General features: G+C 38.2%; 1 protein-coding gene across 1 annotated transcript in view; it reads left to right on the top strand.

Annotated features, from left to right (window-relative positions):
* begain (brain-enriched guanylate kinase-associated) overlaps window positions 1–14,341 on the top strand; it is a 49,842-nt gene that overhangs the window by 22,264 nt on the left and 13,237 nt on the right. The window contains exons 3-4 of the mRNA XM_030719263.1: window positions 578–739; window positions 2,125–2,191. Of these exons, the coding sequence (XP_030575123.1) occupies window positions 578–739; window positions 2,125–2,191 (229 nt within the window). The remainder of the gene's footprint in view (window positions 1–577; window positions 740–2,124; window positions 2,192–14,341) is intronic.

Raw genomic sequence — 14,341 nt, forward strand, 5'->3', positions numbered from 1 at the left:
GCTCTGGCTTCTCTTTCACTCTCTCTCATGCTGTCTTTCTTTTAAAATCTACACACACACACACACACACACACACACACAAAGAGCTCTGTTTCATTCTATATTTTCACCTCTTCTTCTATGAATCACCCATGGCCTGTGTCTGGGGGCAAAAATCTTTTCCTGTTCTTTCAGCCATTTGATTGGGCGGGGGGGGGGGGGGGGGGGGGGGGGGGCAGCGTGTAATAAAATTCACCATTGCACCAATGGGAGCTCCTTTCCCAGTTCTGCTGCTTCCTTGTGAATGGGAAATGATTAGTAGTCCTCCTCCATCCATCTTCTCCTCCCCATCGGCCTCTCTGCCTTCCCCCTGCCTGGGACCTCTCTCACCCCAAACTGAATTACACTCAAGCTACACTTCATCCCTTTCCCTCCCTCTCACACTAACACATACTGCCTTTTCAGCTTGCCTCTGTTTTCTCTAGCCTTCTGTGCTTGGCTCTCAGAATGTGACAAACTTTGACAGAAATAAAAGTGCATCACTGTTGTGACTTTATCTTGTTTCCATTTCTCTAAACGCTCTCTGCTATCTGTTCAGCTCATTTCATGATCACAAGGATGACCTACGTAAGCGCCTGTCGTACACCACCCACAAACTAGAGATGGTGGAATCTGAGTTTGACTCCACTCGGCAGTACCTTGAGACAGAACTGCGCCGGGCCCAGGAGGAACTGGAGAAATTTACAGAGAAGCTGCGCAGGTGTGTGTGCTCATGTGCATGGCTTCCTGGGCTGGCTGCCATTTCATTTGTGCATTTTGTGGCACCTTATCACCGGGATTTAGCCTGAGAACAGCAATTATGTAGTTGGATAATATTTTTCCAATGAGCATTTAGAGGACAACTGAGAAGGAAAGTATCCTAAAACATATTTACTCCTCTTGATAGCAGCACAAAAGACAGCTGACTGAAAGCAACAGTGTCTTTAAACAGGTCAGGTATTAGTTTTTACTAACAAAATTAACACTGTTTTGGTAAATAATATTTACATATAACCAATATATTTATAGTTTTCCCTTATATACATTTTTGTGCCTTTCTAAGTTTTTTTATAGTCAATTTTTTTTTTAAGTTTTTTCAAGCATTTTAAAAGCCTTTTTGCAGCTTGTTTTAATGCCACCCAGCTATCCTCCTCTGCTTCTAAGTCTGGTCATGGTGGCAGCGGGCTAAGCAGGGTATTCAAAATATCTACCATATCTGTGTTCCCTCTCATTATGGCAGGTTTTACTACACTTATTTATTCACTATGGTGTGAGCCACTCTCTGTCAGCATCACTCAGTCTTTCCTGTTTATGCTCCCTCTTTAGCTTTTCATATCTCTTTCAGACCTTTGTTTTATGATCTGTCTTTACTTCTGATCTCCACTGCCCACGGTCTCCAAATCTGTCTGCTTAATGGAGTCATAAATGCTAGTTTATCAACACTCTCAATGGTTTCTTTGGCCTGAGAGCTAATGCGAAAATGTAATACCAAGCTGAGAGGTGACACGATAAAATAGGAGGAATAAGTTAACAAATAGAAAGTCAAGCTCCCATTCCATTAAGCATTAAGCTAATGCACCAGTATAGCAAAGAGCAACATTGATAACAAATACTAGAGTAGGGGAAAAGAACAAAATTATAAGAAAGGCACAAAAAAAAGAAAATGAATTTAAAAAAGGGAAAAATGGAAAGAAAAACTTACTTGGTCTTAAACTACAAAGTCATGGCCATGCTTCCTTATTCTTAACATAAAAAAATTATAGATTTAAAGGTTTTTTGTGCTCACTTTTTATGTGTTTTTTTGTGTGTGCATCCAACTTCTGCTGTTGCACTTAAACATATCATCAGCCCTTTTTGTGGTGTTTTGGCACAACAGATTTATACCCACAGTGATCTTCAAGTCTGAGTAAGAACTTAAAATATCCTGCAAATCCCCTCTGAGATTTTCTGTCAGCACACTGATCTAGTAAATTTTTTATTCCTCTAAATTTATATGGAGATCGCCACTGCTTGTTTTGGTTTACAAACAGTAAAACACTCTTTACTCATCAAATTGTGTGATTTGTGTTTTGAACAGGGCACAATTCTTCTGTGTTCTTTTTTTAGGATCCAGAGTAGCTATGCAGCTCTTCAGAGGATCAACCAGGATTTGGAGGACAAGATACATAGGGCGGTAAGAATCCCCCGCTAAAGTATTTGCACTTATAACCTCACATAACGGGAGCTTTCAGCATTGTTAAAGAAATGTTATATGTGGGATAAGCTCCACTAAAAGCCAGGCGGTATTTAGGGTATGTTGTTATGGTGTTATCAAAGCTGGAAAACATCACACTGTTCTTAGTGTTTCCATATGGACATTAAAACTATGTCATTGCACGATTATACAAGTAAACAGTTGCATTCCCACAGTGTCGCAGTAGTATTTTAAGAGATTTCACACATGTAGTTAATTTACTCTGATCCAAATCAGTTGATGAGTTTGTAAACTTGCAGCCTTTTTTTCCTGTGTTTTGGCTTCTTTTCACACAGAGAAAACTCCAAGCGAACCAAAATGCATCTCTACAAAACTCATGAGAACTTTCAGTCTTTGTTAGGCTATGAAAGAGAATCTGAGATGATCACACTGAGTAACCTTTAATGTGTTACTGTATGCAGTTTAAAGTTTCAGAGCTCTAATGTGCAGTTGTCATGTTCGCTATTTATTTTACACTGTGTTCACTTGTGATGATCAGATCACCAATAAAAGATTTTCTAACACTCTCTTCTCATCTGCAGCAACAAAATTGCATTTTACTGTAAATTTTTTGTATTCTTTATAGAGTCCAGTTCCTCTGATAATTACTGCCACTGGAGTAGGTGGTGCTCAGTTGATACATTTTGCAAGGACTGTCAAATGGCACGTAAATGGCCCTTAGAAACTTAGGTCTAGATCATAACTATTCAGGAGTTTAATGGGATTCTGAGACCCACCTCCATATATGCTTAGACTAAAATTCATGAATACCATTGTGTTATGTATAGTTGTTCATACTGATGTTAAAACAGCCAGCTGTAATATACTGGGTGTATATTACAGGAAATGATGGTGTACAGATGTGACAGGTCGGTTATATATGGAAGCTTGTTTCTGCCGCTGAAAAAAAGATTGTTGTCCATAAGCCAGCATTGCAGGTCATTATCTTAAAATTTTGAGCTACGCTTCTTGAAATTTTGACTCAAAATTAGGTTTAGGGTTGGTATGAGACTTACTAACTTGACATGCTGAGAAAATAAGTCCATGTTGTGATAAATTAGGTTAAGAAGCTCAATATAAGTTCTAGCTGCATTTTATCTACCATTCAAATCTAAAATAAAACAGTGGCTTATATGTTTAGCTGTCCAATTAAAAAAAAATGAAAGTAAACAAGTCTTGTTTTAGGTCCTGGAGTACATCGCCATTGTGCACTGACACATTTGCAGTGGGTTGGCAGCTCCTGTTGTATTGTCAATACTCCCATACCATCCCCAAGGTTTCTCAACCTAAGATTTTCAGCTGTCTGCAACATTTTTTGAAAACATGATATTTTTGGAAAACTCAGAGCTTTGTAAAATATTTGCTCACCCATCTTTAAAAATAAAACGTGAAATAAAAATCTAAATATAGTTTTGGAGAAATTGTACTCTACTTACATTTTTCTATTTTATGCTATTTTGTAATTCCATTAATGGATAGGCTTCAGGTTTAAATTTGTTTCATCTATCCATTCATAAAATAGAACACACTGAATTTTTTTCTCTTCAACCAGCACCATAAAAATGCTGCTTTCATGTTAACTCATCCGTAATTACCGTATAATCCACCAAATGAAATACAGTAGAATAGAAAGTTAACTTGTGACAAATAAATGTTTTCTGGTATTTCTACTGTGACTTAAGTAATGGATGTGCATATTTTTTTCTGTCTATAAATATAAATGCACTTGTCCAACCTTCAAGCCGCATAACTACATTTTCAGCCCCTCTCTTTCCCTCCCTCTGAGCTTTCACATTTCCTGACCACTGTGCCTGTTTGTATTGATATTAGCAAGAAGTGCAGAATCCTAATGGTGTCTGTAAGTACCACAGCGTTCTCCCTAAGACTCTCATAAAAGATGTATGAAGGTGAAGGGGATTTGTGAGCTCAACCACATGCTTGTACATGCATGCATGCAGTAAGCAGGTTCTGACCCAAAGCTTGACCTGGAATCATCTCCTTGAGAACATTAAGTCCTGTTACCAGGAAACCATTACTTATAGTTTGCTTTTTCTGAATTTCCTCTTCCCCTCATAGATTATAGTTCTAGAAAGACATCAGCAGAGTTGTCTTGGGAGCAACATTTTCCTGAGCTCTGCACTTTGTATCCTTAACAATTTGTTGTCTTTTCAGTCAAATCCAAATATTATGTTATCATGACACCACAACAGGTCACACTTTAAAAAAAAGACTTAAATACCAAATAAAAGATTTGTTTTCTTTTATTTTCATTGTTCCCCAGTGTAAAATGCCACAGTCTACTTGATAATATAATATAATATTGTTGCTTTATGTTAATCAGTTTTAATTTAAGTCAAGTCAAGTTTATTTCTAAAGCACATTTATAAACAACAACAGTTGACCAAAGTGCTGTACAATTAGAATAAATAAAATATAAAACATAAAACACAAGATAAGAAGACAGTTAAAACAGGAAACAAAAAATAATAAAACATAAGTAAAAGAAAACAGCATCACTAATGTATCCAGGACTCAAGACTCAATTCTGATTTAAAAGCCAAAGAATAAAAATGGGTTTTCAAACGGGTCTTAAAAGTGTCAACTGTAGGAGAGGTCCTGATATGAATGGGCAATTTGTTCCAGAGTTTTGGAGCAATTTAACCAGGTTAAAAAAAAAAAATCTCTTTTCCAAGAGAAATAGCATTTTTCAGCCATTTGATTTATCCAAAGTTGATTCACTCTGAGAATAAACACAGTCAAACTTACAGTTTTGTAGACCACCGGTCTTACTCATTTAGGTTAATGGTTAACATATCATCCTGTATAATCTGGAGACAGCTGGCTCAATAAAACAAAGAAGAATCGCAAAAAAAATTTCCCTTTCTTTTAGTGTTAAGTGTACATTCTGAAAACTCACATTTAATAAACTATCTTTATTAAATAAAAGCTTAAGAAAAACAAGCAGAATTTCAACAATATGTCTCAGTTCTTTGACATCCAGTCAGTCTGCTGTCATTACAAAGAAATGCAAATGGGTAAGTCAAAGGCAGAGCTCCTTGACTTAACTGTCTTACTTTGGTGTGATATGACAGGCCTTGGGTAATGTCTTTGTCAGTTAGAAGGCTATAAAACTGGTGCTGATTCAGAGCTCTGGCAGTTTGCCCTTATATAATTTTTACACTTACTAAAACCATCCAGATCAAACCCTTTGACAAGTTGATTCTGGCCACATTTTGACCCTGGTGAATACAGGACTGAGCAAAAGTCTTGAGACAACCCTCATTTCTTTATATATTATGGGAAACAGGTGCAGCAATTTATCAAAATTGTGATTTTTATTGTGCAAAGATGCATGAAAATATAGTGTATAAAGCAAAAACAGAGTTTGTACAATTCTAATGAGCTTTAAAGTCAATATTTGGTATGACCACCTTTAGTCTTCGGCACAGCCCAAACTCTCTTAAGCAAGCTTTCTAGTAATTTCTTTAAGTATTCTTCAGGCATAGTAGTTAGTAGTTGTTCAGGAGTTCTCGAGGCTTCTTGAAGGACATTCAAAGCTCTTCTTTGGATGTCGGCTATCTTTTGTTCCATTCACTGTCAAGATGATCCCACACTGCTTCAATAATGTTGAGGTCTGGTCTCTGTGAAGGCCAATCCTGTCATGAACTCGCTGTGGCAGGTGGATTAGAGGACCCCAATGCAGGACTAAGGACAGATTTAACTTAAATTTTAGCCTTTTTTTTTGCTGGGAACTCAAGACAGAGCTGGACGGGGCCAGGGGGACAAATTACAAAACTGACCGGATCAGAAGTACAATACCAGTGAAAAGTTTGGATACACCTTCTCATTCAGTGTTTTTTGTTTTTGTTTCCTACATTATATATTAATACTGAAGTCATCCAACTATGAAGGAACACATAAGGAGTCATGTAGTAAACTTAAAAGTGGTAAACAGACGAAAATGTGTTTTAGATTTTAGACACCTTTGCTTTGATTACAGCTTTGCACATTCTTGGGATTCTCTCAATCAGCTTCATGAGGTGATCACCTGAAATGGTTTTCCAACAGTCTTTAAGGAGTTCCCAGAAAAACAAATGATGGTCCCACTAAGCACAAACCAGATGGGATGGCATGTTGCTGCAAAATGCTGTGGTAGCCATGGTGGTTAAGTGTGCCTTGACTTTTGAATAAATTGGCAACCGTGTCACCAGTAAATCACCCCATGCCATCACACTTCCTTCTGCATACTTCACAGTGAGAACTACGCATGTAGGAACCATCCACTTGGCTTTTCTGCATCTTACAAAGACATGGTGTTTGGAACCAAAAATCTCAAATTTGGACTCATCAGACCAAAGGAAAGATTTCCACTGGTCTAATGTTCATTCCTTCTGTTCCGTGGCCCAAGCCATTCTCTTTCTCTTGTTGTTCTTTCTTAGAAGTGGTTTCTTTGCAGCAATTCGACCATAAAGTCCAGCTTCACGCCGTCTTCTCTGAACAGTTCATGTTGAGATCTGTGTGTGAAAAAGAAATACTCAGTGCATCATTGGACGCCCCCAGCATTCTAGGTCTATTGTATATTAACTAAGGGAGGATTCAGAATCACCCGATCCAGCCCTAACTATAAGCTTTGTCAAAAAGGAAAGTTTTCCTCTTCCACAGAAGAGGGGCCTGAAAGCTGAAGGCTCTGCCTCCCATTCTACTTTTAAATAACCTGGGAACCACAAATAAGCCAGGAGTCTGAAAGTACAGTAAAGTGCTCTATTGGAGTGATATGGTACTATGTGGTCTTTAAGATTAGATGAGGCCTGATTATTCAAGACCTTGTATGTGAGGAGAAGAATTTAACATTTGATTCTAGATTTAACAGGAAGCCAGTGAAGAGAAGCCAATATGGAATAAATGCGCTCTCTCTTTCTAGCCCCTGTCAGTACTTTCACTGCAGCATTCTGAATAAACTGAAGGCTTTTCAGATAATAATCTTAATAATAATGAATTACATAATGAATTACATGAATTATAGTTCAGCCTAGAAGTAATAAATGCACAAACAGGATGTTTCTAATTTTAGTGATATTGCGCAAATGCAAGAAAGCAGTCCTACATATTCATTTAAAATGTGCATTGAAGGACATATCCTGGTCTCCAAGATTCCTCACAGTGACACTGGAGGCAAAGGTAATGCCATGCAGACTAATTTCAAGATTTGTGGGGCCGTGTACAATAACCTCAATTTTATCTAAATTTAGAAGCAGGAAATTAGATGTTATCCAGGTCTTTATGTCTTTAAGACATTCCTGTAGTTCAACTAATTGGTGTGTGTCATCTGGCTACATGGATCAATAAAGCTGGGTATCATCTGCATAGCAATGAAAATGTATGCTATCCTGTCTGATAATACTGCTTAAGGAGGGTGTGTATAATGTAAATTGAATTGGTCCTAACCCTGTGGAACTTCATAATTACCTTAGTGTGTGAAGAAGACTCCCCATTTGCATGAACAAATTGGAGTCTATTAGGTAGATATGGGCAGCATGGTGGTGTGGTGGTTAGCACCGTTGCCTCACAGCAATAAGGTCCTGGATTCATACCTGCAAGGCTGGGGCCTTTCTGTGTAGTTAGCATGTTCTCCCCATGTCTGTATGGGTGCTCTTTGGAAACTCCAGCTTCCTCCCACAGTCCAAGGACATGCTGTATGTGGGGTTGGATTAATTGGTGATTTTAAATTGCCCACAGGTGTGAATGTGGGCGCGGCTGGTTGTTTGTCTCTCTGTTAGCCCTGTAACAGACTGGCAACCTGTCCAGGGTGTACTCAGCCTCTCACCCTGTGACAGCAGGCTCCAGCCTCCTTGTGACACGACCCTGATAAATGGAAGAGGGATTGCATGGATGGATGGATGGATGGATTTATTAACAGGGACTTAGAAAAGAGAGAGACCTAATGGTTGATAATCCACATTTAACTGTTTTCAATCAATCAAATCAAATAAACGTTATTGTCCCCCAGTGGGAAATTTGCCTTGGACAAACAGTGTTACTCAGCGGCAATTTGCATAATAAAAACAGAGAGAAGGTTCAAGTAATAATATGATTAATTAAAATAAAATAACTAACACTCAAATGTTAGTTTTTACTCTTTGGTTCATTAGAGGATGCTATATTGTTGTGAATTTTTATGCTTAATCATTTTTTCCACATTTTTGGATTGTTTTTTGGTAGTCTGTGAGCAGACAAAGTCTCTCTGGGGACGGGGTCTTGGGGGGATGAGAAGCTGCAGAGAGGTGTATAAAACGGCAACTCTGCTTTCTGGGGGGGGTATAGAAGTGAGAGCTGCTCCATCCAAAGAGGGATGGTTGTTGTCTCTTCTAACAAGACCAGGTTTTCCTGGCTACATTTATTGCAAGCATAGTTATTAAGAAAGGAGGCCGAGGAGTAACTAAACATTTGACACACTGAGCAGGAAAGTGCAGGAGGGACAGGTGAAGAAGCCATGCTGCTAGTGACTTGGCTAAACCCTACGCTAATAGCTACGCTAAGCTTGCAAATCCCTGAAGACACAGTGAATGACTGCATACTTGCAGGTGATTCAGCAGAGCATGTGCTTTGGCTAAAGCACATGAAGATTACACTAGGTTTGTATTAAATGGGCTACACAAAACACCATTGTGAATTGTAACAGGAAGAGGAAGTGATACAGTATTGCAGTGAGAGTACCAATTCACAAGACCAGCTACTGCTCAAGACCACTTTAAAAAATTACAAGAAAGTCTGGCTCCTTGGAAGCAAAATGTGAACAAATGAGGGGTGGCTTAAGACTTTTGTTTAGCATTATACTTTGGCTTCAGCTCCAAATATAATTTGAAATTGTCTCTTAAATGTTTCAAGAAACTTGTCTATGCAATCCTAGATACTGATTAAATCAGTAACTAAAGACAGGATGTTGATCTGAGCCCCCATCCAGGATTATTCCCTATTTTTAGTTCAAGTGCTTTTGTTGCTAATACCTAAGTAACCTAAAATGAGCCTGAGGATGCAAACTCAGGTCTCCAGTGTGAAAGTCATGTAAATGTAATTTATTGGAGACAGACCTGCATTTTCTGACATGGTTTCTTTCAGAACGGAAAGAGCCGGGTGATCCAACTGCCAATCACCTGAAATTGTGAATGCAAATGCAGTTTCACCCCAAAATATGCCTCCAGCCTTGCAGATTTTGGAGGGCTATAGTTAAACAGTGTAAACTAAATGTAATATTATCCACACTAGCGTGTTCAAACACAGATCAATGACTCTATTAAATGTTTGGAGCCATGATGATGAGCCTCTTTACAAAGGTGAGACACAAAGACTTCAGATCCTCAAATGCAGTGATTATTATAAATAGCAGCAATAAACTACAGTGTGATCTTATATAACCAGATAATTTATGAATGATGATGGCATTTATGCTCTCCATTCTCTCTCTCATCTTAGAAATGAGAAATCTACTATAATCGATTTGAACACACCTGATCAGCAGTAGAACCACTCTCATCTCTCTCAAAGCAATTACATGATCAAAGACAGGGAGCGCAATCAATGTCCAAAGTAATTGGTCTTAGCTGCTCTGCAACCCTGTTAGAAAACTATTACAGCTAACTGCTGGTCTGGTCACCTCAGCAGCAGCTGTCCAATCACATCAGGTTGAGAGGTTTCCTGAGCATTTTCCCTCTCGCAGCCTCAGCTTTAGGACTTAACAGCCCGAATCAGTGCAAAAGATGAGCCAGCGCTACAGTAAGGCCTGTCTTATGACAGGCTTACAGTATCTTGATTAACCTGGATCGTTATCTCATCAGGAGTTTGATCTATTGGGCATGTCTGCCCAGCGTACTCGCTGATAGAAGATTTTGTGAGGTTATTAGAGAAGTAGCAACAGGGTTACTGAGCCTTGGAAAATGAAACAGGGAGATAAAAATGTATTTCTGTAGTCAGCTGCTTTTCATCTTGTACTTAACTAGTCAATTTTACTTGAAGAGGAACAATTGTTATAAGGTTGCTAGAGTTTCATTATAACATCAATCTGGTTTGATTGATCATGTAACATTTGATCCTGTAAAATATTCTTCAGTTGTCTATGAAGTAATGTCATCCAGTTGTATTGGATTTGGTAATATTCACATTTTCTGGGTGTTTTTTAAGAGTTTGCATTACTGACATGATTTTGAGCTTCAAAGTTCATTTTATATACCTGGGAAACATCAGATGAAAACAATATTCTTACTACAAAGTCCATTCAGTAGCTGGTTAACAACAAACAAACTGTCACTTTCTGCTGTCAGCATCAGGAAACAATTTTCACTTATCATTCATCAAGAAATTATTTCTGTCATAGCAATAAAGACACATCATACATGCCACTGGGAAATCCCTAGAGTTTATCTAACGCTGGACTATGACTTATTCAAAAAGGCACCTAACTCCATTGAGGGACCAGTGTTGTGTGTGCACATAACAGACAACTTAGCAAAAAAGAAAAAAAAATTGTATTTTTAGACACTTTGTTACTAGCAGCCTGTCACAACAAGATAATTTTCCAATTTCCTTAGTTGAATCATTGTAAAATGCCAACAGTAACACAATTTGACAGCAATAAAATAATATTTTTGTGCCAATGAGACGATTCCAAAGAGCTATTAGCCAAAAACTTGGCATGATGAGCAGTGTGCAGTATGTGGAAACTTTAGGAAAAGTGGAGGACAAAAAGAAGATGTGGCAGGCATAAAAATTATCTACAACAGATGAACAATATTTTAAAGTAGTGTCCTTAAGAAATACAAAGAAATCCAATAAAGACCTGTCACAGGACATGAGAGATGCATCTGGCCCTTCAGTTGATCCATCCATCTTAAGGAAGTAAAGTAGGAAGAAAAGGCTGGGTTGTGCCAAGTTACACTAGAACTGGACTGAAAGTCAGTGGCAACAGGTCTTGTGATGTGATGGATCACATTTTTGGTTCAAATCACTGTCAATATGCACAGAGGAGGTCAGCAGAGAGGTACAACAACAGGTGTCTACAGCCATCTGTAAAAGACGGTGGAGGCTCTGTCATGGTTTAGGGCTGCATTTCAGTCAGTGGTATCAGTGAGCTTGTTAAAATTGATGGAATTATGAATGCAGAAAAATGCTGGCAGATTTTGGTCGAAGATTCAATAGTTGAGGCTGTGTTGAAGAATAAAGATGGTCATGCTGAATGTTGACTTTCAAGCTCATTATAGTTATACAAACTGTGTTCTTGCCTCATATGCTGTATTTCCATGTATGCTTGCACATTTTAATAAATTATTTCCCCAACAGAATTTAAAGAATTGAGAGGTGGCTCAAGACTTTTGCACAGTAGTATAATTTCCAGGGGAAAAAAAGTAATCTTTTGTTTGGGCCTATTAATATCTTTTGAATGGCTGTGGGTGTGTAGAAAAAGCCAAACAAGACATTTGTTATTACTACTTACAGTAAGCAGAGGCTACAGTGAATGTTATTGGTTTTGGCAGATAATAGGGATTTACTCATGCATGGTGGTGGGCCAGTGAAATGTGAAAACTGTAATAAATCACAGCAATCATGAAATACAGTGCTGTATATTCAGTAGATAGCCACTTACACCGGCATCTTTCCCAGACCATATGTAGTTTATTACTGCTGATGTTTGAATGTAATAGTTATTGCTTTGTCTCAGGCCTAACATGAATAGAATAAAAGCCTTCAATGTCTTTTCATCATGGATCATTCCTCTCATACAGTCACACACACCAATGCATTCTGCTCATGTGAAACTCTTTTCAAAGGGATTGTCTTTCAAGCAGAGCGCCTTGGTGCAGCAAATCGGTCTTCATGGCAGGAGACAGTATTGGGAATTTTTTTTTTTTTAGCAAGAGGGCCTGTTGGGATTGGTATTTCTTTTGATGTCATGTCATGCAATGGCATCTCAAGGGGGGAATATATTCCTTTGTAGAAGACAGACCAGGCAGGCAGTGACAAAAGCAGCTCCAATCAAATCAGACACATAATTAAAAGTTCTGAGAAGCCTGAACTGGCAAGGTCAACTGAAAAACAATGATGACTAAAACCAATTCATAAAGCGCAAAGCAAAGTGATTAACACCTGGCAGAACTGATGAGAAGTATGCTGAGATGACATTGGTAAAGTGTACTTAATAGGTGTACCCAGCATGGATCAAGAAGGACTTTGCTGAAATATAGCTTTGACAGTACTAGCATTGGATGAATTATAGCTTGGTTTGCTGTTAGACTGTTTAGTAGGAATTCAAATTAATCTTTGAGACTCCTTGAGACAGTGCTGGTCTAAGCAGAAAATATATATTTGCATACAATTGTTAGTCAGGAAAGGCTTTGCCTGTGTTACCCAAAATATCCATCAGACTGCTTTAGAACACATAAAACTTGCAGACTGATTCAGACTAAGCATAATTACAAGAAATGTAAACTTCAAATAATGTACTTATAACTGCGGAATAGGCTGTTTTATATGATATGGAATATTTATGTAGAGTACTTTGTCTTTTATCTGGTTGGGAGATCCTGCACTATAGTGTGGGAATTGTTAAGGAGCTGTCCGCAGTTCTGAAAGTCTTGCTTCTCTTTTTCTCCTTTGACAAATGCCCTGAAACTCACAGGAAATTGAGGTCTTACTTCTAATACAGATTACATGAACTTCATCTGTAACTGTCATCCCAAAACATGGGTCTGTTGTAGTTTGAATTAAATGAATAAATAAACAAAAAAGCCACTGCTTACTATGTTCACATTCTATTATAATCAATCAAAAAACAAAATATTAAGCCTTAAGCTGTAAAGAAGGGAATCAAAAGAACAAAAAATAATAAGTAATATAAAATTAAAACCATTAAAACATAATTGCTTTCCACCAATGTGCTGCTTATAACCTCACTGCAGGACATAAATATGTCTACTCCATTACATCTCAGAGGCAAATATTTTACATTAATAATACAAAATACACTGACCAGGCACTTCATTATGTACACCTATTCAACTCCTTGTTAATGCAAGTATCTAACCAGCTCAGCAACTCAATGCACTTAGGCATGCAGACATGGTCAAGATAACCTGCTGAAGTTCAAGCTGAGGATTAGTATAGGGAAGAAAGGTGATTTAAGTGACTTTGAATGTGTCATGGTTGGTCATGCCAGACAGGTTGAAGTGAGTATTTCAGAAACTGGTGATCTACTGGGATATTCCCTCACTACCATCTCAAGGGTTTACAGAGAAGGATCAAAAAAAGAGACAATATCCGATGAGCATCCATTCTCCGGGTAAAAATGCCTTGTTGAGGCCAGAGGTCAGAGGAGAATGATAGCCTGCTTTGGACTGACAGAAAGGCAACAGTAACTCAAATAACCACTTATTACAACCACAATATGCATCTCTGAATACACAATACATCAAATCTTGAAGTAGATTGGCTACAGCAGCACAAGAACACACCAGGTGCCACTTCTGACAGCTAAGAACAGGAAACTGAGGCTACAATTTGCACGCGCTCATCAAAACTTGACAGCAGAAGGTAAGAAAACAAACTGCCTGATCTGATGAGTCTCAATTTCTGCCCGTACATTCAGATGGTAGCTTCAGAATTTGCGCTAAACAACATGAAAGCATGGATCATCCTCTCTTATATCCTCCCAGTAGGCTGTTACTGGTGGTGTAATGGTGTGGGGGATATTTTCTTGGCACATACTGGGCCTCTTAGTACCAAAAGAGCATTGTTTTAACACCACAGCCTACCTGAGTAATGCTGCTGAAGATATCCATCACTTTATAACCAGAGAATATCCATCTTCTGATGGCTGCTTCCAACATATACATATACTCCATAAATAAGAAATGGGCCATGATGCTAAGTATTCCTACTTTTGGTACTTAAAACAATACATTTTGATGCCAGTAGTTTAATAATTATATTCTAGTCGTACTTCCACCACTGCAACATTTGAGCTCTCAGTTTATCACTCAGTCCAGCCCAATTTACAGTTAATGTGAATGTGTAGCACTTCACAATCTGCACCTCCCAACTTAT

This window comes from Archocentrus centrarchus, chromosome 22 (genome assembly GCF_007364275.1).
Source record: "Archocentrus centrarchus isolate MPI-CPG fArcCen1 chromosome 22, fArcCen1, whole genome shotgun sequence".
In the NCBI taxonomy this organism is placed as follows: Eukaryota; Metazoa; Chordata; class Actinopteri; order Cichliformes; family Cichlidae; genus Archocentrus; species Archocentrus centrarchus.